This window comes from Limanda limanda, chromosome 19, assembly GCF_963576545.1.
Source record: "Limanda limanda chromosome 19, fLimLim1.1, whole genome shotgun sequence".
NCBI lineage: Eukaryota > Metazoa > Chordata > Actinopteri > Pleuronectiformes > Pleuronectidae > Limanda > Limanda limanda.
In genome coordinates this window covers 11082447-11106984 of record NC_083654.1, presented here as the reverse complement: position 1 = coordinate 11106984, position 24538 = coordinate 11082447, and the positions used below count along the sequence as shown (strand labels likewise).

General features: G+C 40.0%; 1 protein-coding gene across 1 annotated transcript in view; it reads left to right on the top strand.

The window, feature by feature from the left end:
• LOC133025869 (rap guanine nucleotide exchange factor 5-like) overlaps positions 1-24538 on the top strand; it is a 44740-nt gene that overhangs the window by 2472 nt on the left and 17730 nt on the right. Inside the window, exons 2-9 of the mRNA XM_061092654.1 lie at positions 5869-5919; positions 7403-7509; positions 8053-8174; positions 9255-9432; positions 15545-15626; positions 15769-15817; positions 15951-16024; positions 18678-18860. Of these exons, the coding sequence (XP_060948637.1) occupies positions 5869-5919; positions 7403-7509; positions 8053-8174; positions 9255-9432; positions 15545-15626; positions 15769-15817; positions 15951-16024; positions 18678-18860 (846 nt within the window). The remainder of the gene's footprint in view (positions 1-5868; positions 5920-7402; positions 7510-8052; positions 8175-9254; positions 9433-15544; positions 15627-15768; positions 15818-15950; positions 16025-18677; positions 18861-24538) is intronic.

Sequence of the window (24538 nt, the reverse complement as noted above, 5' to 3'; positions counted from 1 at the left end):
TGTCTTACTCCCCCATCCCTATACTGATTCTAATACCTGGACTTTGCATACGAGTAGATAACTGATCTGATAAAAGACAACATATTTTACTGTATGCTACTAACCCTGTATGGAAGTGATGATTCACTTCTATTCATACGTATAAGAACATCTCTAGTTTCAATCAAATTGCAGAGGTTTTCATGTAGGGACCTAATTTATCATTTGCCTTTGTAGACTAGTACAAGTTCATTGTGATTCCTGAAGGGCTCCTTTAGTCAATCAATTATAGCAGATGAGTAGAACATTCAAACCAGTAGGAACATCCCATTCAAAAGTTAGACAACATAGCAAACATTGTGTAATAGGTTACTGTTCCACTTGTGTGTTTTGTTGTTTTCTGTTTTCATACTTAAAGGAAATTATGTACGTGCCCGTTGAAGGTAGAGTATGTAGAAATGCGCACTATGCAGAATTTAAAAAAGGTTCAGTTATGATGCAGTCCCATATTAATCATACCATTTGTTTGGGGCTGCAGCGTCTTCGTCTTACTTCCCTCCTCTAATGATTTCATGGCAGAAAACCCCAAACTTGTACAAAGACATATACATTACAACTATGCGATAGGTTAAATTAAAAACATTGTACGCATATGTCCAGTATGCTGCTGAAAACATATTTGAGACTATAAAATGATATTAGTATAACCATAATGTAAGCTCTCAGACTAAACAATCTCAGGGAAGGGTTGATGATAGGGTGATCTCATTTCTACATGTATATATGCAGCAAAACAGTGGCTTGTGATCTGTTTTGATGTCAGCCAAGATATTTCACATCGATAACTGCATTATACATTTCCATATAAAAGATTGAAGTGAAGAGTGGAGAGCTGGACTTAAACATTCATACTCACTTAGCATTCAAATGTACACAAGAACCACAGTATTGGACTGAATGGATTAGCATGGTATAAGATAATAATACGACCTAACTTAATTCACAACTTAAATGTGCATTTCTGTTTATACATACACCTACATAACATGCACAATACTGTATACAGTATGTAGAGTCCACAGTTAATATTTGGGTGAAAAAATACAAGTGTATAGTAGTGTAGTATAGTATGAACACGCCCCGATAAAGGCTTATGAATATGATGTTTTAAAGGCATTATCTTTTTCTGTCATGTCAACTTTGTCCGCTAAACTTTTATTTTGAAGTTGAGGGCCCATGTTGGATGTTGCATTAGTTTCCCTTTTCCCCTGACTATGATGGCCCTAAGGTAACATAATAGTTCAGTTTTTCCATTCTGGGCTACTGTATCATCGTAGTGGTGCAACATGGCCATGGTTAAAAACATAATTATCAATTTCTTCCCATCCCTTTTAAATCCGAAACCCTGGACCTTTTAAGTAGAAGAATTCCAATATTGACACTATTTTCAAAAACAACCTCTCTAAATCAGTTTCAGGCCACTCAAGCTTAAAAATTGATTGTTGGCATATCAACATGATCCAAGACAAAACTATAAGCCTGGTTACAAGGTACTTGGTAAATTAGTGTGGTACCAATGAACACAGATACTGATCATTAATTGCTAAGCAAAAGGTCACATGTGCTTGCAGATATGGATTGGCTATTAGTTTATTGTGTGTGTGTGTATGTGTGTGTCCATTGAGCTAAAGCTGCTCTTGATGTCTCCATTTTGACTTCCCTGTATGATGGATCTGTCGAGGAGTCGACAGGGCCTTAGTACAAATTCAAAGTGTGTGTGTGTGCATGTGTGAGAGGGGGCTTGCCAAGCATACCGCACTACAGCTCAGCAATCTAATTTGAGAGTAATCCATTTCTTCCAGATAATGACCCCCCCCTCCCCCTCTCTGTATACACACTTTGAAGTCATCATAAAGTTAAGTGTGTCAGCATGAGCTCTCTCTTTATAGCCCTCATTCCTCCTCTTCTTTGTTCTCTGCTACTCTCTTTTGGCTTCTAGTGTACCGACAGCAACGGGCTGTGATGGAGGATGGATGGAGTGAGTGTGTGCGTGCGTGCGTGTCTGTGAAAATGACACAGACAAAAGAGACATGGCCAGCATTCATCTCTGGCCGTGTGATACACTATGAATGAAACACCTCTGGTGTGAGTGTCTGGATTGTGTTTGTGAGAAGACGTGATGGTGGAGAAACAAAGAGACCTCGAGAGATCTGTGTTCACCAGACAGGGAGACAAAGAGATGGAGAGACAAGATACAGTGGCCAAGATGGAAGAGAGAAGGAAGGAGTGGTGATTTTTAGAGAAATAACTGCTTTTTTGAAAAGGTTTATGAAAGGGAAAAAAAATTGCATTGTGGGAATTTCTATGCACTATATCTATAACTGCTTCAATTAAGGAGTCTTTTCATTGAATCATTATTTCCTAAAGATATTCAGTTTACTAATGATTGAAAACAAAGTGAAGCAGCGAAAAGAGAGTCTCGTTTGGGATTCGGTTTGTTTGAGCTGTGAAAACACTGTTTTGGATAGTTTGGACTTTCGGATCAATTGCAGGAAGTTGAGTCGTCATTAAACAATAGAAGAAGAAAAAGAAGCAGAAGCCTTACGTGTGAACGACAAGGACACTGATGATGCTAGTAGTAAAACCATAATGATGTTACAGTGGCAATGAAATCAACTAGGAACTGGTTAATTAATTTTCTCCATTCAAACGGAAAGTTAAGTACCTGCTGAATTGACAACACGCCAATGTCAGACATGACAAGACAATGTTAAGTACAGGTAGATACTGCCCACGTAGGTGATGAAGACAGGATGTACTTACGTCATACAAAATGTTTTATTGCGCTCTAAAAATGGCGATGTGAAACCAAAAGAAACCAGGTCAAATGTCAACAATGTAACAGACACAAACCTTAGTGTCAGTCATGTGTGAAGAAGCCCCATAAAATATAAAATGATCAAGTTTTCGTTTAACTTTCTGCTGATTGACAGATCAATTCATTGACTGATCATCTAAGCTCCAGAGGATTTACTGTGGCTGATCAAACAGCACACGAGTCGTAGTGATTTGATCAACATCTCAGTGCAGCGCTTGGGGACGACAGCTTTGACTGTGTCAGCAGCCGTCAAATCACTATTTTATGGTTGTTCCGTCGTCTGACACCACTCTGTGATCTTCAGTATTTTAGAAAATGCTTATCTTTGTTTTCTTGCCCAGAGTTGGACAATTCCAATATCGATCTTGTTAATGTGAAGCTACAGTCAGCAGGAGCTGCAAAGATAATCGTATCATCAAGACGACACATAGTGCTTCACACAGCCACCAAAAAACCCACAAGTTGTTGTTTTACAATTCATGTTTTGTGTGGCTTAAACCATTAAAATATAATCTGTTAATTACTGAGCTTTAGAGATGCTGGTAGGAGATGGATTTAGTTATGAATGGAGCCAGGCTAGCTGTTTCCCACTGTTTCCAATCTTTGTGCCAAGCTAAACTAACTTGCTGCTGGCTGTTGCCTCATATTTAAAATCAGAGTGGTATTCCTAACTGTTCTGTCCGAAACCAATAAAGCACATTTCCCAAAATGCTAAACTGTTCGTTTGATAAAGAGTAGGTGAGTAACAGTCAGTATCATCGCTCTAATGAGGATCAAACACACACACACACACACATTTGTCTAACCATCCCTCTCTTTCATTTTATTTCAACCCAAAGACACAGCCAAGAATTTCTCCTCTTCTCCTTCTTTGTCTCTCTCTCTCATGCTTACAATTAAGACGATGTCTCTCACCGCCTCTTATCTCTCCCTCTTCATCTGTCATGTTACCATCCGCTTGCATACATTCATGGCCTGTTGTGAATTGTTCAGCCTTCCTTCTGTTCTGTTCTTCTCTCACACGTCAACTTGTTTATATTTCTTCATCTTTTCATTAGCTCCATCATTTGATCTTGCTGCATCTCCCTATTTGTCATCATGTGGTGGTTGGTTACCATCAGGCAGTGAGAGGCAAAGGTTTACAGAGGGATTCAAACCTTCAAACTCTTACAACTGATGCTGCTTCACTGACTGAGCTCAAAGACAGGTTGCACTCCTATTGCAGGAGGTTCTCATCTGTTGGTTTTTAATGAACTTTGGCGACGTGATCGTCATCCTAATACGAGTCGACAGTTTGTGTTTTTATCAGGGGTACACTGCTGTGGTGTGTTTAAAGCGAGTTTGAGAGTTTCCTCTTCCATGTTGAAAACGATGCTGCATTTTTGAAGCAAGTACAAAATACTGCTTCTATATCTTCATATTTTCTATGTTGTGTTCAGTGTATTTAACCTGAAATCAAAGCATCATTTGTTTTTCAGAGATTATATATCTGTTAATCAGTGTCAGTATGTGTCTTCCAACCAGAGTGACTATGTCTTCTAAAATGATACAACATCAAAACATTTCAGGGACCTATTATCATTAAGCTTATTGTTATTACTGTTAAGTGTCTGTACTTTTACTATTGGAAAGGTAAATACTGATCATTTATTAGCAGAAGATATAGTTTTGATCTATAAATGTTTTAATGTATCAAAGATTTTCTCTTTTTACGATTACCTTTTTAGAAACCACATTCAGTCATTAAACCTGTAAAGATTTGATTTGACCGTATTACTCTGCAGTGAAAAAAACTAAAAATAGTTGTGTACATTTACCACCATTGTCGCATCTTCCTCTGCTAAGGCCATGCGTGTTTGTTTCTATGTTTAGCAGTTATTATTTCCGGTTTAGTTTGGAAATGCCATGTCTTGTTTGAGATGACTTCACTTCCTGCGTTCATGTGTTTCCCGCCCGTGTGATCACCTGCCCTGCCCTGATTCACCCGTGATTCACCTTCGTCTCATTGCCCCCGGTGCATTTAGTCTCTGTGTTTCCTTCTCTCTGTGTCGGTTCTTCTCAGCACCTTGTCTCCTGCGTTCCAGACATTTCTCCTCATGTAATCCTTGTGGTTACGACCTGGTTACCTCTGTAAAGGAGGTTATGTTTTCATTGTGGTTTGCTTGTTTGTCTGTCTGTCTGTTACTTAGCAGGATTACACAAAAAGTACAGAACGGATTCCCTTGAAATGTTTCTGAGGGGTGGGGCATGACCGAAGGAAGAACCCCTCAAATTATTTTCTTTTACATGGCGAGATAGAATTTTTGCCTTGTTGGAGGTTTGGCCTCTCCAAGTACCCCTCTATTTTCTTGAATTTTTTACTCTATTTTATTTTTTTTGATACCTCTGTCTGATCGTTTTCAGACAGATTTTGCACTGAAAACTGATTTGTGAAATACATATTTTGGATCCCACTGCCTGAGTTCTGATTCGTAAATTTGAGTCCTGTTTTCTGTTCCCAAATTAAACGTCTTGATCTTACACATAATTTGAAATATTTTTTACGAGGTTGTAATCAGAGTGTCGACTGTCATCTAGCTCCTCAGGCACAATATTAATCCATAAAGATTAAGAGCTTATTTCCTGATAGGGGAAGTAGAGGTGAAGTGGATCTCCTCGGGAAAAAGCTGTAATCTGATCACAAAAAGATTTATCATGTTGTCAATTCAATAATTTGTTCTTGTTGGAGGGAAGAATGCAGCCAATACACATATTTTTATTGTTTAATGTGGTGTCATATTTATGTGCATTAAGGCATTTAGGTGAGATAATACACACTTTTCTCTTTGTCTTTATAATAAAACCAGAAAGTTATTCTATGAGCAGTAGTTGGGTTAGACCAAAACCTGACTAATGGTTTTGGAATGGTAAAACTGGTCTTTCTCACCTCAGTCCTGTTTGTTCAGTGTGTTTAATGTGTGCACTTCATTGTGTTTTGGCTGTAATGCTTTGTGTGTACTTTTTCTCAACAGCAGTCACCTGACACTATCCCTGGACCGAGTACCGGACCTGCATTACACAAGGTGGGGAAACACACACAGGTGATGTCATCGCTTTAGTTTTGCTGCGAGGCGAAATTGTGTTTGTTTAGCCTCAATACAGGTGATGTCACCAGTGATATTACCTCTGGCTATTTTAAAGTTATTGTCACCACACACATACACTGCAGCTATACGATAATATTTTGCAAAGCTTTGTGGATCATCGTGAAAATTTGAAGCAATTCACATTTCAACAAATATAGTGTTGTAAATGTTTTGCTATTATATATCAATTTTACCATTCTGTAAAATGTTTAAGTCTCATTCAATCCCCTGCAGAGTAATTTCGTTTTATTATTATCAACAAAAGTCTGGAATTATGAAATATGAAGTCGGACTCAAGTGCTGGTTGTGTGAGCCTTATCAAATCCAGGCTCTGTGTTTGAAGGTCATTGATGACATCATCCTGCTGCTCCACAAAGGATCAGTGATTTTGCTTTAAGGTCTGAAACCTATGAGACACATAGCTGAAATAAAAGATACACCCGTATACGGCAACATTCTGGTTAGCATGATAACACAACATTATATTAATGGACCTTAATGTAGCCAGCTAAATCTTTCTTTCAGATGTTTTTTTAATATATATTCAGACCTGCTTTGTGTATATCTATGTTTCTATCATCCGTTCTTCTTTATCTGTTGGTGGCACATTAATGTGTTTCTTGGTATTTATTTTATTATACAAACTGTCCATCAATAGTGTGCATGTAAGGAGTGCTGCTGCTGTCAATAAAGGCAAATCACCAGAAGAAATATCTTTCAAACTACCATTAATACTCTGTCAGCCGTGTGCTTTTGGAGTTGTTTGTATTTGCATGTGCAATGAGATGCAAACACAGTATGGACACAAACATACTCCACAGCACTACTAGTGGTAAAAACACCCACATGTTTCATTTTAATCTTGCAGTGCATTTAGTCAGTTGAGCTAATACATGCACTGCCATCTGACTATAAAAATCTTTTAATTGACGAGTCATGACTTGAAATAAAGTTCAACCATACCACCACAAGGCGACATCATCAACGTAACAAGACGAGACAGCATCAGAGGTTGAATTGACACCAGATGGACTCCCTTATAATGAACCATAATGCAAATGAAGCCTCATCAGCCATTAAGTGAATTCCACTATGGCACATGCAAAGGGAATATCAATGGAACAGAACAAGCTGCCCATGTAATCAGCTTAATAGAAATACAATCTTTCTTTGCAACAGTGTCAAAAGCAGGATTTTTTCAGAGCGTGTAGACAGTCGATGTTTCGTTGCTCAGGGGGGAAAGACATCGAGCTGTCCTTGAGTCGGTCAATGACAGTCACATGTAGCCAGCTAGCTCTCTGCTTCCTTGAACTGCTATCCGAAAGGCAGATGATATGAGCTTTTTTAATTTTTAGGTGCAATTTTCTTGTATTCAGGCAAAGCATTTATTTGTGTTTATTTATGTCTTTGTGTGTGTCAGTCTTGCTCCCAGAGTTTTCCATGTGGTGGTCGGGCCGTGAGGAATGCCTTCCTCTCTCATGGACCATACCCAGCTAAAGACAAGATACACCTGGCCAGAATCATAAGGTACACCCTGTCTCTGTGTTTGTGTGTCTGTGTGCAAGGCAGAATCAATATGTCCGATGAAGCATATACACTGACTCACCAGTCAGTTTTGAGCCTTGTCCTGATTGGCCACTCGCGTTGTTTATGCAGTAAGACGGATATGGTGTGACGTAGACATTATACAGTGGAGCACACGATGCTCTGGGAATACATGCACTCCCATACTGCACACAAAGAACAGTTCATACAGATGCATGTATAAACAATGTGAACATCTGGACACAAATATAAATAGATGCTCATAGCTGATTCACACACACACACACACACTCAGACGCAGGCGTATATCTCAGGGGTTGGGGGGGGGGGCAGACGGAAACTATTCAGTGTTTCAGAGGAAAAGGCTTACAGAGAACTAATGAATAATCAATGGATATCGATTAAATAAAGAAGAGCTTTGTGCTGAAGGTAGAGGTTTATGTGCATGTGCCTCTGGATCATAACAGTGTGTGACCGGACTTGTGTGATAAACATGTGTTTGTGTGTGTGTGTGTATTTTAACAGGCGTAGCTACGTGGGCGTTGAACTGGTGCAGTGGTTGTGCGAGCAGTGTGTGTACGTGCGCTGTCGGACTACTGCTGTGCGTGTCTGGCAGGTGCTGCTGGAGCTTGGAGTCCTGCTGTCTGGTATTAACACAACCATACACACACACAGTCTCACATATGCTACACACACTCACTCTAATACGCTTCAGGGTTGGACTGCGCTTCAAAATTTATAGTCACCTTGCAGCAACCTAAGCAACAATGTACAGATCTCTGAAGAGACGAGAGATGAACCTGTTTACCAGGCTGATATCAGAAATTCTGCCATATTCTATAATAACAAATAAGATTGTAAAACACATTCAACTCTGTGATAGAATATTAATTTTGATATTGGCATAGCACATATGACAACCCATTTAAACTGTAGTCAGAGGAGCAGAAGTAAAGAAAATGTAGGAACTGTTTACAACACTAATCTTTGTAAAGACTGCACACGCATACTGTCAGTGTAATATACCAAGGCTCTTTAAAGACTGAAGAAGTCCTGCTCGGGTGCAGTTCATTGGTCTGGCTAATCCACTAAACCTGATACAAAGACCTCATTCGGTTTATTTGGGAGAACGTGTCTTAGCTCTTCTCTCTAACCAAGAAAAGTTAAATATTAACTACCAGTGTTAATTTCAAATAAATATGTTGGTTTTTATCCATTCCATAATAATGCAGGTGGTAATGACACTCAGTTATTTTCACCCACACTTAGAATACTGTGACTTAAATATCTACAACTGTGGGAGCAGTATGTTTTAATGGCTGTTAATAATTGGCATCATGTTTCTCTACTGCTACTTAAATAATATTTTAACACAGTTTATGTTCAGCCCTGTCTGCGTGTAATGATAACAACCAAACTGCCTGAATGCAAACAATATCTTTTTCAGTAAAGTTGAGAGAAATGCTTAAAAAAATTAAAGCCACATTTTTCATTCGGGCCTTAAGCATGGTCAATTGTAGTGTGATAATTAAATTGAATGTTTCAGCATTTATCACACCCATATATTCCCATCAAGCCTTTGGCCATGAGTTAAGTGTGTTAATCCTTGTCATTGACTAATCATGATGCAGAATATACAAAGGAGCGTGTCTTTTGACACAACAGGAAATGGAGCTGGTTTTGTTCCGTTTCTCGGTTGTTTACCTGTGTGTCTGCTCTTTCTCCAGTGGATCAGCGGGTGGTGTTCTCGGACTCAAACTCATACTACCAGTTCAGCTTCGAGGAGTGTGATTCCGCCGCTTGTGAGTTTCGCTCCAATGAGGGGGAGTGGTCAGAGGCTGTCAGGCTCCTCCTGCAACTTGCCCCATATGTCCAGTTTCGCTCTGGAGGTGGGGCCAATAGCCCGTAAGTGTCAATAATATCTGATTACAACTGATGGATGGATGGATGGATGGATGGATGGATGGATGGATGGATGGATGGATGGATGGACGCGAATCAGAAAAATCCAAATACTACAAAAGGGGGGGTTGTGGTGGTGAACAACTCTCGATGTGAACTGTGTTTGCAGCGAGATCATCAGAGTAACGTTTAGAATGTGTCAGATTTTGTTGTCAGCGATTGTACACCAGAATAAATGTGACTGGATGTTACTAGAGACATATCTGTGAATGAGCTAATAATTGTTTGATTGTTTGTCGATTGCTAATAGCTGGGGCCAGTCAGCTTATTCCTGTGGCTTCAGGAGTCTGCCTGAGCTAACGCGATGCTTCACAGATTAACCACTTGACGTGGTCACTTCCTCCTACTATCCAGGATTTCAGCCTAAATATTTGAGCCTTACAGATGCACACATTCAACCAATCGTGAGTCAGTCTCAGCTGTCAATCATGATGTTGGCCAGGTGGCGATCCCAACTCTTTGGTTTCACTTTTTGGGAGCAGTCATGTCATCCATCTTTATATACAGTCAATGGGTCTAACTCTAGACTATTGCTTACTTTAATTTCTCAAAATGGGTTTTGTTCAGTGTATTGGTGAAGCCTCTGCTGAGTCCTATTCATTTGTTGTAGGGAAAAGTTAGTGGTTTCCATGGTTGTGCCGCTGTGTGTAACTGTTTGTGAGTGTTGATCATAATTGATGGTGAATGTGACTCAGTAGTGATATGCAGGATGATGTCCATTGACCTGAAGTGGAAGCTCATTGCTGTGGTAAAATTTAAAAGTAGAAGTGACAGGTCTCCAGTTTAGATTCACGATTGAGGTCATCTATCTGTCTGATGATTTACTGTGAAAAGTGACTGTTTGATTCGGTGGACTCGTCAGAAACTCCTGCAAGGCCATTCATGTCCGTGCATGCACACTAACACAAACACACGACCAGGGAAAAACTTAATCTCTCTTCAGTGTTTTAAATCCTCAATCTGTTTACCTGACTTTCGTGTGCAGGCGCGCAAACCTTCACATCCACAGGAGAATTGCACTCATACACAAAAACTGACATATGATGCGATCACTCATAAACACAAGATGGGCTGTGACACACACTTAACACACACATGTAGAGTGGTGTCAGCCAGGGTTCCCTTGCTTTGCCAGTTTTGTGTGTGGGATTCCTGCTGAGGCTGCAACTGAACTCAATCTGTCACTCAGATAAAAAGAGTAAGTGTGAGACGAAGGCGGGCTGGTGGCGGCGGGGGAAGAGTGTACATGAACAGCAAAGTATCCAAAGCACTCGTCAACGCACTCATATGTGCGTCGATTTCAAAGGGTGTATTTACAGACACCAGGGAGAGAGCACAGCAGCAAGGGGATCTGAATGTCATACTTACTAATATAAATCCCATGTATCATAGTGTACATACCTCTATGCTCTGCATCAACTACTTTAGATCCATTATAGTGGATGCCAAGCCCTCCACTCAGTGTTGCTGCAGAGTGCAGACATCTGCAAATGTGTTGTTTTACTTTTGCAGATAAGTCATATACGTGGATAAATTCCTTATATTCAGCATTCTCAATCTGACCCTGCTGATGTCTGTGTCTCTCTTTGCACACACACCCTCTCTCTCTCCGTCTCACACCCTCCCTTCCTGCATCTCATCCCCCTTTTCTCTCTCTCATTGGTGTAAAGGAGACTAGTCGTAGCTGAGAGGGAAAACACCTGCTCGCTTCCAGGCACCTCAATAATGCTTTACTTAGATCCCTGATCCAATAATGATGATTGTTTTGGGAATTATAGCGTTCAAAACAGCAGTCATTTAAGGAGTCTGTATCATAGACTCTAAACATGGATGACACGTTTCCACTTCCTCCCACTATCCAAAAATGAGAATGTCAAATGTGGTGCAGATTATCTGTTCTAATCCTAGTGCTTCTCTTTTTTTTGTCTTTTCTAAACAGTCAACATGCAGTCATATTATATTTAGGCTAATATTCATTGAAATCCAATCATGAGATATTATATCTGATAAGAGCAGGGTTCATATCTCAAGCTTATCTTCAGGCTGCAGGTGTTCACAACAAAGACAAATTCACATTGTCAGCCTGTGTTAAGAGATGTGTAGTTAAAGGAATACACTACCTTTGAAGGTGCTGCAGTATCATGACAGCGTAACTGATGATCATGCTCCTCATGAATTATGCCTCCATGTTTTGCTTCAGTAATTAGGCCAGCATTAGACTTATACTCTAGCGTATAACATAATACCTGATATGGCAACATTACCTGATTATTAAACTTCCTTCTTGTGATTGCTGCTTTGGATAGATTGTTTTGACAGATATTGAATCAGCCACACAAACAATGTTGGTAGTATGTTTCAGTAAACTCTGCAGCACAATATGTACATGGACAACAGCAAACATTCCACACATTATTGTGAATCAAACCTATGATACAATAGGAAAAACATATCGCACACAACCCCTCACATTTGGTGATTAGTTTGTGTGTCTGTCATTAGTGTGAGGATGGATTTAGAGCAAGGATGTTAGACTCCTGATTGCCATGTGGGGGGAAAAGCTCTTTATAAAGTTAGTAGTCTCCGAAGGTAGTAGCGCCTCCCTGAGGACAGGAGCTGGAAGGCCTCATGAGCAGGATGTAAAGGGGTTAGAGATTATCATCTTTGCTTGCTTTTCAGTCCTGTCATTATCTCTGGATTCATCCTGAGGGAGCTGGGTGTTTGTGTTTTTGATGCCGTGTCGACAGTCTGCTGTAGATTGACTGATCAGGGTTTTTGTTTTAAACTGCCATTGCTGAGCTTTTGCAATGATGCGTTGAGTTGTTATTCCACGTAAGGCATTGTATTTAATGTGTCTCCATTAATTTGCTTGTGTTGTCATTGAAGTTTATTTGTTAATTGTTTTGGAACAAGAATCTTGGTTTTAAGAAAATGTCAGTCGTCATCTTCTTGCATCATAGCTTCTTGAATGATTTCTAAAGTTCACTCAGGCAGTTGTCCATTTACCTGAGTGGGTCAACTATTAACATACACACTTCCTTGCTGAATTCAATTCAGTTTAATTTTGAGAAGCATTATTCGCAAGAAAGTCTCTGTCCCTCTTTCTACTTTGCCTTATATTCAAATGTGAGTACAGACTGAAACTTGCATACATGTGGTTTTTAGAAGCGCTGGCATTAAAGGTTAACTATGACAAGATTTACACTTGCTGTGGAAATCACTGCAATTGTTCATTTAAAGTCCATATCAAGTTAAGCTATGTCAGGTTGTAAACTGATCCCACAGAGGTTAAGGTTTGACTATGAATTCTACCCCATCAAATACTCTAAGCTGTGTGTCCTATTTACCATTGTATGAACACACAATGTAATGTAAACCAATACAGCAGCCCTGCAACAAATACTCTCAAGGCTTTGTGGTGCACAAATATTCATAGTATGTTCAGAATGCTGAATATTTTGCCACTGTGTATAAGCCTACAAACCATGATTTACCCAAGTATGAAGTATTTTACCTCATAATGTGCAGTACACTACAACAGCAACCTGAGCTACAGTGTTAACCTCACAAACACAAGGCTGCAGTAGTGGCATAATAATGAGGAACCAGAGATACCACATTGTGTATGGCTCTGCCAACCAGTGCAGTTTAAGTTTACATGAATGTTTTTTTCCAGACTCATGAGGTTACCAACTAATCTTTCAGTCCAATAGACAACTATTTATAAGTTTCTGAAATTCCTCAAAGACAGAGTTGAGATATCAGGTTGAAGAGGCCAGCACACGGTTTGTGAGGCCACTGTGACCTTGACCTTCGACTATACAAATCTAATCACTTAATCTTTGAGTCAAACTGAACATTTGGACCAAATGTGAAGACATTCCCCCTGGGTGTCCTTGAGATATCATATTCACAAGAACTGTCACCACGTTGGAAACATACAAATCTCAAAACAACCTCAATCCACAAATCCCTTTGCCTACTCCCATATTCCACTGTATATTAAATAAATTTAAACTATACTTTATTGTTTGATGTAGTTGAAAGTGACACCAATTGATAATGATAACAGTTAAGTTGCCGGTTTTCCTTTCCCAGTTCTTTGCACATCATTGTGCAGGAGGAGCAAAATTACCAAGGGCTGAACTATGAAACCTTACCATGGGAGGAGAACCCACGCTCTTACTTTGCATGGTGCTTTGGTCCTAGGTGTAGGATCTGTTGCGTTCAATCACAAAACATCACAGAACATGACTATACCTTATGATATTCAACTCTGAAAAGGAGGTGGTGCCACCACCGATCATGTTAATCCTCTTTCAATACCGCCCACTGTGCCTCTTCTCCAGCTCAGGCTCATTGTGAGTCATCAAATTACCAAATGAACCCAGGCTATGAGAAAAATAACACTTAATGACCCTGAGAAGAATAGATTTAGCCTGGTGGCTCAGAATAGACAGTAAATCGCACAATTCACTAATGATCTTCTGCATTTGTTGAGAAACGGAACATTAACAAAACCGTCAGCTTTTAACTGCAGTGACAGCCTGATCATTTGCACGAGTTCCTCATCAAGCTCTGCCTGAAGTTTGAGCCGTCACTCTGTCTTCTGATTTTAAAAGAAGAAGGCGAGCCACCATAAATACTGAAAGGAAAGGACAACCATTGCATTGCTTTTATAGAGACGGAAAGATTTTGTATTTTCACACTCTTTTAATCTGTTGCTCAACCTGCCTCCATCTCTGTCTGTGTAAGAGCAGATAGCGGAAGTCACAATCGCCATCTCTCCCTCTACTGCATCTATCGTTCCCTTATCAGAGGAGAGATAACAACACACACACACACACACACACACACACAGCTCTTCTTTCCTTTACACCTTTTACTAGTGCCATTGGGGTTTGTTGAACAAAATCCAAATTTTATGCAAATGTTTGTGTGCATGCATGAGAAAGAGATGTGTGTGTTTTTGTGTGTGTCCTCCTGCATGGGGCTTAGGCAGTGTGTGGGAGACCAACCCAAACAGTGCTTTTGTAAGAGGACATATTAGATGAGGGGCCCTTGGGTGCAGTCTGCTGCTGTTGTAGGCAAACTCTACAATCTAGCATTATTGCTGTGGGAATAATGGGTTTACCTCAAAACAGCCACCTGTTTATACAACACACACACACACACACACACACACACACACACACACACACACACACACACACACACACACACACACACACACACACACACTCATAGATGCACTCAGGCTTGAAAAGTATCTTCAAGAGGAGCACATACATCCTAAACACAGAACCCAGATGGAACACGCACTCACACACAGCTTTACTAACATCAATAGAAGGGTGTGTCTTGGAGCTATTTTAAATGAAACCACATGAAAGAGTGCAGTCTGGTGCTGAGATTTGCTTAATGTGAAGATACTGAGTCAAGACCTTGAAGACAGAAAACTGCAACCCAACATTACTTTCTTTATCAAACAACTGTTGATTGTGTCTTAAATTAATCTTTATATTGTGCTGCCTACAAGATGTCAAGTAATTACCATTACACACCTAATGATAATGACAGTTTGCAGATTGCCTTTTAAAACAGAAAAAAACAGATAATAATTTAAAATGTTTGCTTTATTATTAGCCTAACAGAACATTTTGATTTATTGACTATTTTAGTACAAATATTTTTTCCATATAATGAAGCGTTTGATACAGGATACAATTAAAATGGTTAAATTACCTATGACTTTCAGTTCATTTTAAATTAATGACATGAATTAGATTTGCCATAGAAGTCAAACTTTAATCCACTTGTATCCATCCATTTATTCCATCCATGTATTTTTTTGACTTAACTTTGAAAAAGTCCATCGGTATGAGCATCAGGCTAAAAGATACAGTAAATGTAGGATGCAAGTCTTCTGACTTCATACCAGGGGGCAGTGTGGAGTGCACTCTACAGGACGGAAACTTTTTTCTCTGGAGAGTGTTTGCTGTGAATTATGTGCTTATTTGCTAATCAAGCTCTGTGTGTGTGTTTCTGTGTCAAGGTCAGAGGAAGACTCTGAAGGCAACAGGGACATCTGCAGTGAGATTCTGCAGATGAAAGCTCTCGAGAGGCTCACATCTACGGTCAGTGTGTGCATGTGAATCTGAAACAAACCTGATAATGCTTAAATACTCAAGATGGTACGATGGTGGCTGCAGGAAGACTGGATGTTTTACCTTATCATATATATATATAAAAGTTTGTCTCCTGCTTTTTTGTCAATAGGTACAAAATGAGTTGGCGGCCGCTCTCGCCAGAAAGACTCGCAAAGCTTGTAAGTATGCATTTAGTGTGAGTGTGTGTGTTCCCCCCCATCATGCATTGTGAGAACAAGGAGGGAAAAAGACAATGTTAGCTAATGAGAGTGAAGACCTGTCAGTCTAACGTGAATCTCTTTATGATCACAGTATCAGAGCAGGACTCTGAGACGACAGAGACAAACCAACAGGAGCCTCGCACACCCAGCGAGGAGAGCAGCCCGGTAAAAAACACACACACACACACACACACACACACACACACACACACACACACACACACACACACACACACACACACACACACACACACACACACACACACACACACACACACACACACACACACCTCTTTCTCATGCATGCACACAAACATTTGCATAAAATTTGGATTTTGTTCAACAAACCCCAATGGCACTAGTAAAAGGTGTAAAGGAAAGGTTGTTATTACTGTGTACAGTGCAGCAGGGAATTGTTTTTGCCTGTGATGTGTGTGCATGTGAAATTACTTGTGAGGGTATTTCCATACGATTCACTTTTGTAAGTTATCGAGTAAAAGCTGAGTTATATCATTTACCAAGATTTAGCGATATAGTAGAGCTGGAGAGACAATCTAATGCTTATATTTGTCAGAAAATAATTCCCTAACATATAATGTTGAGCAAAGTGAAATCAAGTTGCAAAGAATTCAGAAAAAAACAAGCATATTTAAAAAAAAAAAAAATTCAAGTTATCTCTGCATCCTATAGGACTACAGAAATGACCCTAAATAGTATTTAGATTGAAAAAATATTTTTGCTTATGTGATCTGATGCTTTTTACTTCAATATGTTCAAGTGAACCCATTGTGTTATTGTGAACATCACTAATTGAATAATCTGAATGTTATGTATGTGTGTGTGCGCCTCTGAGTGAAGTAGCTGTAAACCGGGTCGGAACAGAGTGCAGACGCCTGCTTACTTTCTGTTGCCATCTTTGTACAGTGGAAACCTCTTCTTCACCATCAATTATTCACTCTCTGATTACACCAGAGAGATGGGGAGAGAGAAGGAGAGCCGAAAAAAGAGCAACTTTAAAACCTAATTATACTTACGGCACTGGGGATAAGTGGTTCTGGTTTTTGGTTTGTGACCCTTTAATACAAAGAGATGGGATCTACTGACTTCTCGTCACAGACTGCATTTGAGTCGCTTTCCTCTCATATTGAAGTTTTTAAATGGATGTAGTGGTCTGAAGAGACAAAACTCCCATTTTTGTACAAGAAAATCTAAACATAATAAAAAAAGAAAACATTTAACATTTTTTCTCAGCAAACCCCAGTGATTATTCTGTGACCCCTTTACGCTGCCCTTCACTGGATTCAGCTCAATTGTGATTCAGAAGTGGGGCGTCTGTTGTTTAACCACATCATTTGGTGTAGAGTAGTGCCATTGACATTTATTTTATGTTTTACAAGCTGCAAACATATTGAAAACATGCTGATTTAGATGTGGTAACAGATGCTTTGTGGCTACACTGTAGTATGACAATTTTTGTGAGTGAGATGCTTGGGTCATGAAGGCACCACAGCTCGACTGGGTGAACATTGGTCGTGGGGTTCATCATGCAATCCTTGTGAGAGGTTTGAGAACCATTAGAGATTGTGACGGTAACATGAAGCTAAGTTTGTTAAATATATATATATATATATATAGAAGGAGCGTGATAAACCCCACCCCAAAGAAATCCAAGACCTATTTCCTTTGTTGATGCACAGAGTAGTTTAGTTTCAGTTATTCTTCAACTCATTGAAAGTTCCCGCTTGTCATAGATCTCAAATACATGGGAACAAAGAACAAAATAAGGATGCCCTGGGACAGAGAAGGAGATAGACGGCGACAGCAACACAATACAAACCCGCAGACCGCAGACAGGTTTATCTTCTGTGTGTTCTGCGTCTTAGACAGGAAGCTGAAAACAGGTTAACAGGAAGCAGCAAGGGACATTGGACCATGGCTCTTATATAACCCCTGTGTGTACATGGCCATTCGACCAGATAAGAGCTGTCATTGGGGGTGTATTCCATCATGTTCTGTGTGTGTGTGTGTGTTACCCTCCATGGGATAGTTGAGCTCACAGTCTTCCAATGAAATACCCACCTCTCTCTCTTCCAAGGAAAATAAACAGACCAGGCTAACACCAACATTGATAACCATCATACGAGCCAGACACACATACATACAGCCATTTTTATCTGTTGTCAAGTCTCTCCGAGGACAGACAGGGCAATTAGTTTCTCCAGTACAGCAACTTTTTTTAATGAAATATATTCTGTCTGTTGCTGATTTACTGAGTTTCTCTTTGTCTGTATGTCTCGGTGTCTGTGTGCTTCTCTTTTAATTTGACTTTTGAGTCAAGTTCATTTGGGCTACGAGGACAGTGAACACATTTCTAAGACCTGTCTACAGATGGGAGGAGACAGGCACACACTCTTCCCACACACACACACTCCCGCCCACTAATACTACTAATCACATACACTCCCTCTTTCTCTGCCAGTTCCTCTGATACCGAGCAGTCGGACTAAGACAAGGAGAGAAATGCAACAGATGAAGGGAATTACAGACCATAATGGATAGAAAGAATGAGAGACAAAGAATGATTAGAGAGAGAACAAGATAGACTCTGGATTTTGCCTCATTCTCCTCACATGGACATAAAGAGGAAATTGAAAACTTGTCATTGCACGCTTCTGAATTATGCCCACAGTGGTTTTGTTCTCCCTGGGACATAAACATTGAACTCTCTGGACCTCCATTCTACAAGCAGACACTGAGTGTTTCCACCATGTCTTGGGACTGTGGGTTGAGATATGTCTTCATGCCTCCTGTGTTCCAGCTGGGCGGGGTGTGTGCATTGCGGGACGGCGGCAGTGGCAGTGGCAGCGGTGGTATGGGGACTGTGTGCGGCCGCGAGGAGCTGACCACTCGGCTCGGGCTGGAGGCCGTTCAGCGTCTGGCCAAGGATGGCTGTCGGCTGCTGCAGAACCACAACTACCGGCTGCCCGACAGGAACCAGGCCGTGAGTAGAGAGTGTGATGATACAGTTATCTTCAAATGTCATACTAAAGTGATGTGACAGACGATGCTGTCCCGTGAACTTGTTGGTCTCCCACCATGTAATCTGTAGAGGCCAATTGTGGCTACATAGTTAGTGTGAGTAGAGAGTAATGGACGTCATCATGTGGTGGCTGCCGTCATTATTGTCATCACTTTTAAGCGCGCACCCACTTCAGGTCTGAGTTACTCACAAATTGGGCTCTGGAGGGGATTTTGAGAGTAAATCCTCATCAAGGACCTCGTGATTTGTGTTGCTTTCAATCTGAAAGACTCACAAGTACACACTTTTACTGCATTTCTGCTCACTTTCACATACATCTACAGTATATGAGGACAAATCTGTCCGCTTACATGCACCCACACATTAGTTATTGTTCCAGACATGCAGATCTCTACTTAATTTAAAGGACTTTAGATTTAACAACCACCAGTTATATTGCTCATCTAATAATGGCTTTGTGCAATGTAATCTCCTGGTCTTTTAACGGTCTGTCAAGTGTTGTGTGTGTAACTATGTTCACTTGTGTGTGTCTGTGAGTTTGCTGGGAAGAGCTTCTAATCAATCGTGTGTGTGTGTGTGTGTGTGTGTGTGTGTGTGTGTGTGTGTGTGTGTGTGTGTGTGTGTGTGTGTGTGTGTGTGTGTGTGTGTGTGTGTGTGTGTGTGTGTGTGTGTGTGTGTGTGTGTGTGTGTGTGTGTGTGTGTGTGTGTGTGTGTGTGTGTGTGTGTGTGTGTCACTGCGGCGGGCTGAGTCAGTGTGTGCACGTAATGAGCGGGGTGTTAGCGAAGCATTATACTGTGTAATTGTGCTCTACAGTACACCTGAGGGCAGGAAATGAAGCAGATGCAGGCACTCATCCGCTCAGTGAGTTTGTCTGAAGCTCAGCCTGGGAGATTTTTACAAAGTGCTTTTACCTTCATAAGATAATAAGAGTATTATTGATTTGTAACAAAAGTGTTTAAGTAAAGAGAGGGTTCAACTACACACTACACTCCTACCTAAACCCTATAAAGATCATTTAAATTAGAAGGCAATTCAACCCCTTTAAGCTTGTCTTAAATACCATATGGTACAATTTAGCCATCTTAAACCAACTTAAGTTAAATGAGAACTGACTATGAATATAATCTTTTCATTTTGAAGTTTCTTAACTTTTTGAACTTATGTTTCTATTCACTGCTTAATAATTATTGAGAGTAAATATTAGAATTTTCAAGAAATTTCAAATACAGAGCCAAGGCTGGTTTGCAAAGAAAGTTGTATGAAAACAAACACCAGAATTTCTGTAGGCTTTGTTTATGTAGAAATCCCATATTTTCAAAGAATCCTGTCGCAATCTGACAAACATGACTTTTTTTTTTAGATCAAGTTTTTATTTAACTTCAGATCTTCTCAGACTTTTAAGGGATACATAGGGAACTATGTGGATAAATTGATGTTTAAAGGATAATAATGAAATGCCCATGTTATTTAAAGGTTCATTAGGTAATGCATGAGTCAGTTTGTCATCAAATAATCTTTTCTCTTTAAGGTAGACAGAATCCAAGTTTTTTACATATACTAATACAAAACAAGAACAGTGACATTCAAACCTTATTATGGGAATGATATCATAGGAAGGAGAGGCAAAATATATATATTGCTAGTTATGATAATATTCAAAATATTAATCAAATAAAAAGCAGATTAACATGAACCGCTACTGGCAGATGCCCTAAAGATGGACATTACAGCTAGGGTTCGTAATCCTCGAAAAGCTAGCAAGAGCAAACCACACTTTGACAATACGTAACGATACAGCGCACCCCCTCTTGTCAAAGCTACGCCCCCAAAGCGCATTAATGTGTACTGTCCGACAACTGCTAGAAAATTACTTAACCGTGACTCGCATGCCAGACAACTTCTGGCTTTTGTCTCTGCTTCAGCCACTGTATGTCTCTTGGACTTGTAAGGACAGGGTGCGCGCAGGCAGGCGGGTCAGTTAGTGGCAGAGACGTGTGACCCCAAGAAAATACTGAAAGTATTGTTTAAATCTCTATCTTACTGATTTTACATTGAAGTATAAAAATGATACTATGTTCTATGAAGCACCACTTTCATCGACAAGGTGGGATAGAAGTGTGAAAGGAAATTAATCAAATAATTCTTTCAGGTCTATGGGATGGAAAAGATCCTCTTACTCTTTTCTAAGTGGATCGTAGGAAGCACATGCTGATCTATAATCATATCCAAGAGAAGACTCTTTCTTAATAACATAGGTGTGTTGGTTGTTTCATATCAGGCTGCAGAATGTGGCACAAGCCAAAATTAAGTAACAGGCTTGAATCACATCAGCGACCACTCTCTTTTTACTGGGTCGTCATGGTGATTTTTTTTTTTTTGTTTCCTTTTTCTCCCATGACAGACAAGCTCTAACAAACCAATGATGGCTGTTTCCATAGTGATACTCAAATGTGCTGTGGGTGAATCTCTGTCTCCTAGTTGCTACAGACTCATATTTGTTTTTCAGCCATATAAGTTTACAAGAGGTCGACCTGCTCAAGGGATTATACAGGGTCACAGCATGTGCAATGACACAAACACACACAAAATAAAATATTTCAGAAGCATAGAAGTCAGCATATATTCAGCCTCTTACAAGATCAGTAGTTGATTCTTATCTTCATCTGTCATTCACTGAATCTGTCTCTCACACACGCACGCACGCACGCACGCACGCACGCGCACACACACACACACACACACACACACACCATGTTGTTCAGAGGAAAGGTGGGCCTCATGGAAAGCCTAAAAGGAAGCACTCTCTGTTCCCTGCCTGTTCCTGAATGTGTGTGTGTTGGTGTCTGAGCTGAAAGACACAAAGCCATATCAGTGTTGTATAGCTCTGGGCCCCATTGCTGAAAATTTGGGATAAGAATATGAAAACACACTGCTTTTAGGTAAGCATCATACATCTGTCCACTGATCAGTTTTAATAATATTTAATAACACACAGTGAGTGAGCCTAATTTGTAACTTTAGCTATTCAAAATGTTACAGAGAAGGTCATGAGTGTGTGCTTGTGTGCAGCTTATGACCCTGTGAGGGGCACGGAAAAGTGCACGTCCTCTGCTTTCTGTTCCAAAATAAAAAACCTGTAGAGCATAAAATCTGACCATTCGAAGACAGAGGGATTTGGCTCAAATGCGATGAACAGAGGAAAGAGTGAGTTTGTAGCAAGGAGACAGTGAGGAGGGAAGGGTGGATAGTCGGGGGGGAGGAAGTACAGATGGTTGAATTGAAGGAAGGGATGGGGAGGAATGGAAGGAAAGAGACTGACGCACCTGTTTACTGAGAACAAGTGACTGTGCTGAGTCATCCCTTTTCATGCAGTTTTCTCATTTGCTCCTTCATAGATCAACATGTGCTCCCTACTTTCCACTCAGAGAAGACTGGCAGCATCTTTTCAAGCTCATATGATATCATCATTTCCTTTTTAAACTTCTATCATATCCTCTAATGCACCCTGTCGATGAAAGTGACTGATGTTTTTTTTCAATTATACCACAATCTATCATCTGCACGACAGAAAAGGGTAATTTCAGTATTTTTGTTAATTTGTTTTTTGTACACCTGCCAATCTCCCTCCTCTTCTTCCACCTGCTTGCAGAGAAGCAATAAAGCTCCACCTGATGATGTTATCCTGATCTGGTGACTTTAAATGTGGTTTCATAAGGGGAAATTATGACCTTGGAAAGTTATACACTCTATTGAGTGCCAATATAGTTTAGATTTTTGTTGATATAGACAATAATTCCTGCCTCTCTAAATAGTGTATAACATAATTAACAACTCCATGTATTTGTTTTCTTCTTTAAATCAAATCCATATTGTAAGTAAGAACATTTTAAATTGTCTTACAAGGTTCTTTCCCATAGATATCTGTAATGAGCCCCAGAAATCCTACCATTAGCATTTTTTAATTGTTTTATAGTTTGGATAAAATATCTATAACAGTTGCATTCACACATCTTTCTATTTCTTTCTCAGTCACTTCTTTTCCCACACGTCTCCCACTCTCCTTCATGGTCGCTGGCCTTTCTTTTCCTGCTCTCTATTTCTCCTTTTCTGTGTTGCATAACAATCTGAACCCCTCCTCTCCTCAGTGTTCAAGTGCGCACTTTGTATATTTTTTCTTCTTGTTGCTTGCCTTCTTTCTGAGGCTAAATTAATGTTGTTCATGGGAACTTCTGTTTGCACTTTTCTTTTTAAATCTTCAAGATAATGTGTCTGTTTGAATGTGTATGCAAGTAGTATAGTGACATATCCAGTGTTGTGAGTTTTGTTGTGGTACATCAGGGTTTTCCTCCAGTGCTGTATAGGCCTGGCGGGCCGCCAGGCTTCCCCCCCCGCCAGGCTAAGCGTCGATTGTTTTTTTTATTTAAAAAAAAAAAAAAAATCCGTCACTCGCGCACATCAACAACACTTCACTTCCTCATTGAGCCCCGATCACAGACATGGCCCCGATCCCCAAGCAACCATCCTATTGGTCCAAACAGTCACATGTCCCACCCAGACCCATTCACTGACCCTCGGACATCAGAACGCTCCTTCAACACAGTGTTTTACTGAACATACGTCACCTTCACTGGCCCTCAGACATCAGAACGCTCCTTCAACACAGTGTTTTACTGAACATAAGTCAAAACCAAACATAAACATAAACCTAGTCCGTTACACTATTAGGCTGCAGCTATTTGGTTTTATTTATTTAAAAATAGGGTACTTCTTATTTCATACATTTTCCATAAAAATATGAGGAGGACTCAAATAGCCCTACAAAGTTCTGTGTTTAATTTATTTCAAAGTAGGCCGACACTTGCCTGTGTATTTTGTTTGTTTGTTATTTTTGTGGCTTGTCTGTTTGAGTAGCTGGCTGAAAGCAAAGAAGTAGTAGGCTTACCTTTTATTGGTAACCTTACTGTTACGGTTCATTGTTTCTGAAATAAGAGGCCTGACTGCTATGTTAATGCAGCACAAAACAAAATGTAAACAAAGGCTCAAATATTAAAGTGCAAAACTGTAGGTTTAAACTAGCAACTCCAACGTGATAAAAATAAATAAAAAAGAGGGCTTATAAGTTAAGTCAGCAGTGCAACTCAAAAAGATATCAAAGTATCTATTTAACCCCTTATCAAAATAAAAAAGTTAGGTGTGCATATTAAACAAAGTGCAACATAATTAGAGTATAAGAAACAATGGTGTCCAGCTCAAAATCCGACTCACCCCCCCCCCCCCCCCCCCCCCCCCGCGGGTGCCTTCCAGCAGCCCTACCACCAGGCTTAGCAAGTTTTCTGGGGGAAACCCTGTACATTTTCCTGAGGCCTTTTGATCTGCAAGTGTATGTGGGCTCAGTTGTTTTTCTTGGCATCTATATACAGATAATGACTCTGGTATCAGAAAGATCAACATTTTGCCACTTTATCTGGAGCACAACACATCATTTTACTCTACTTTGTTTTTGCAGTGGTTATATTGGTTACGTAATCTCACTCTTTTTCTTTTTTCACTGCATTTCTGGGACAATTTTCCTTTATGAGATAGTTATTGGTGTAGAGAGACAGGGAAGTTGTGCAGAGATAAAGAATGGAGAGTTGTG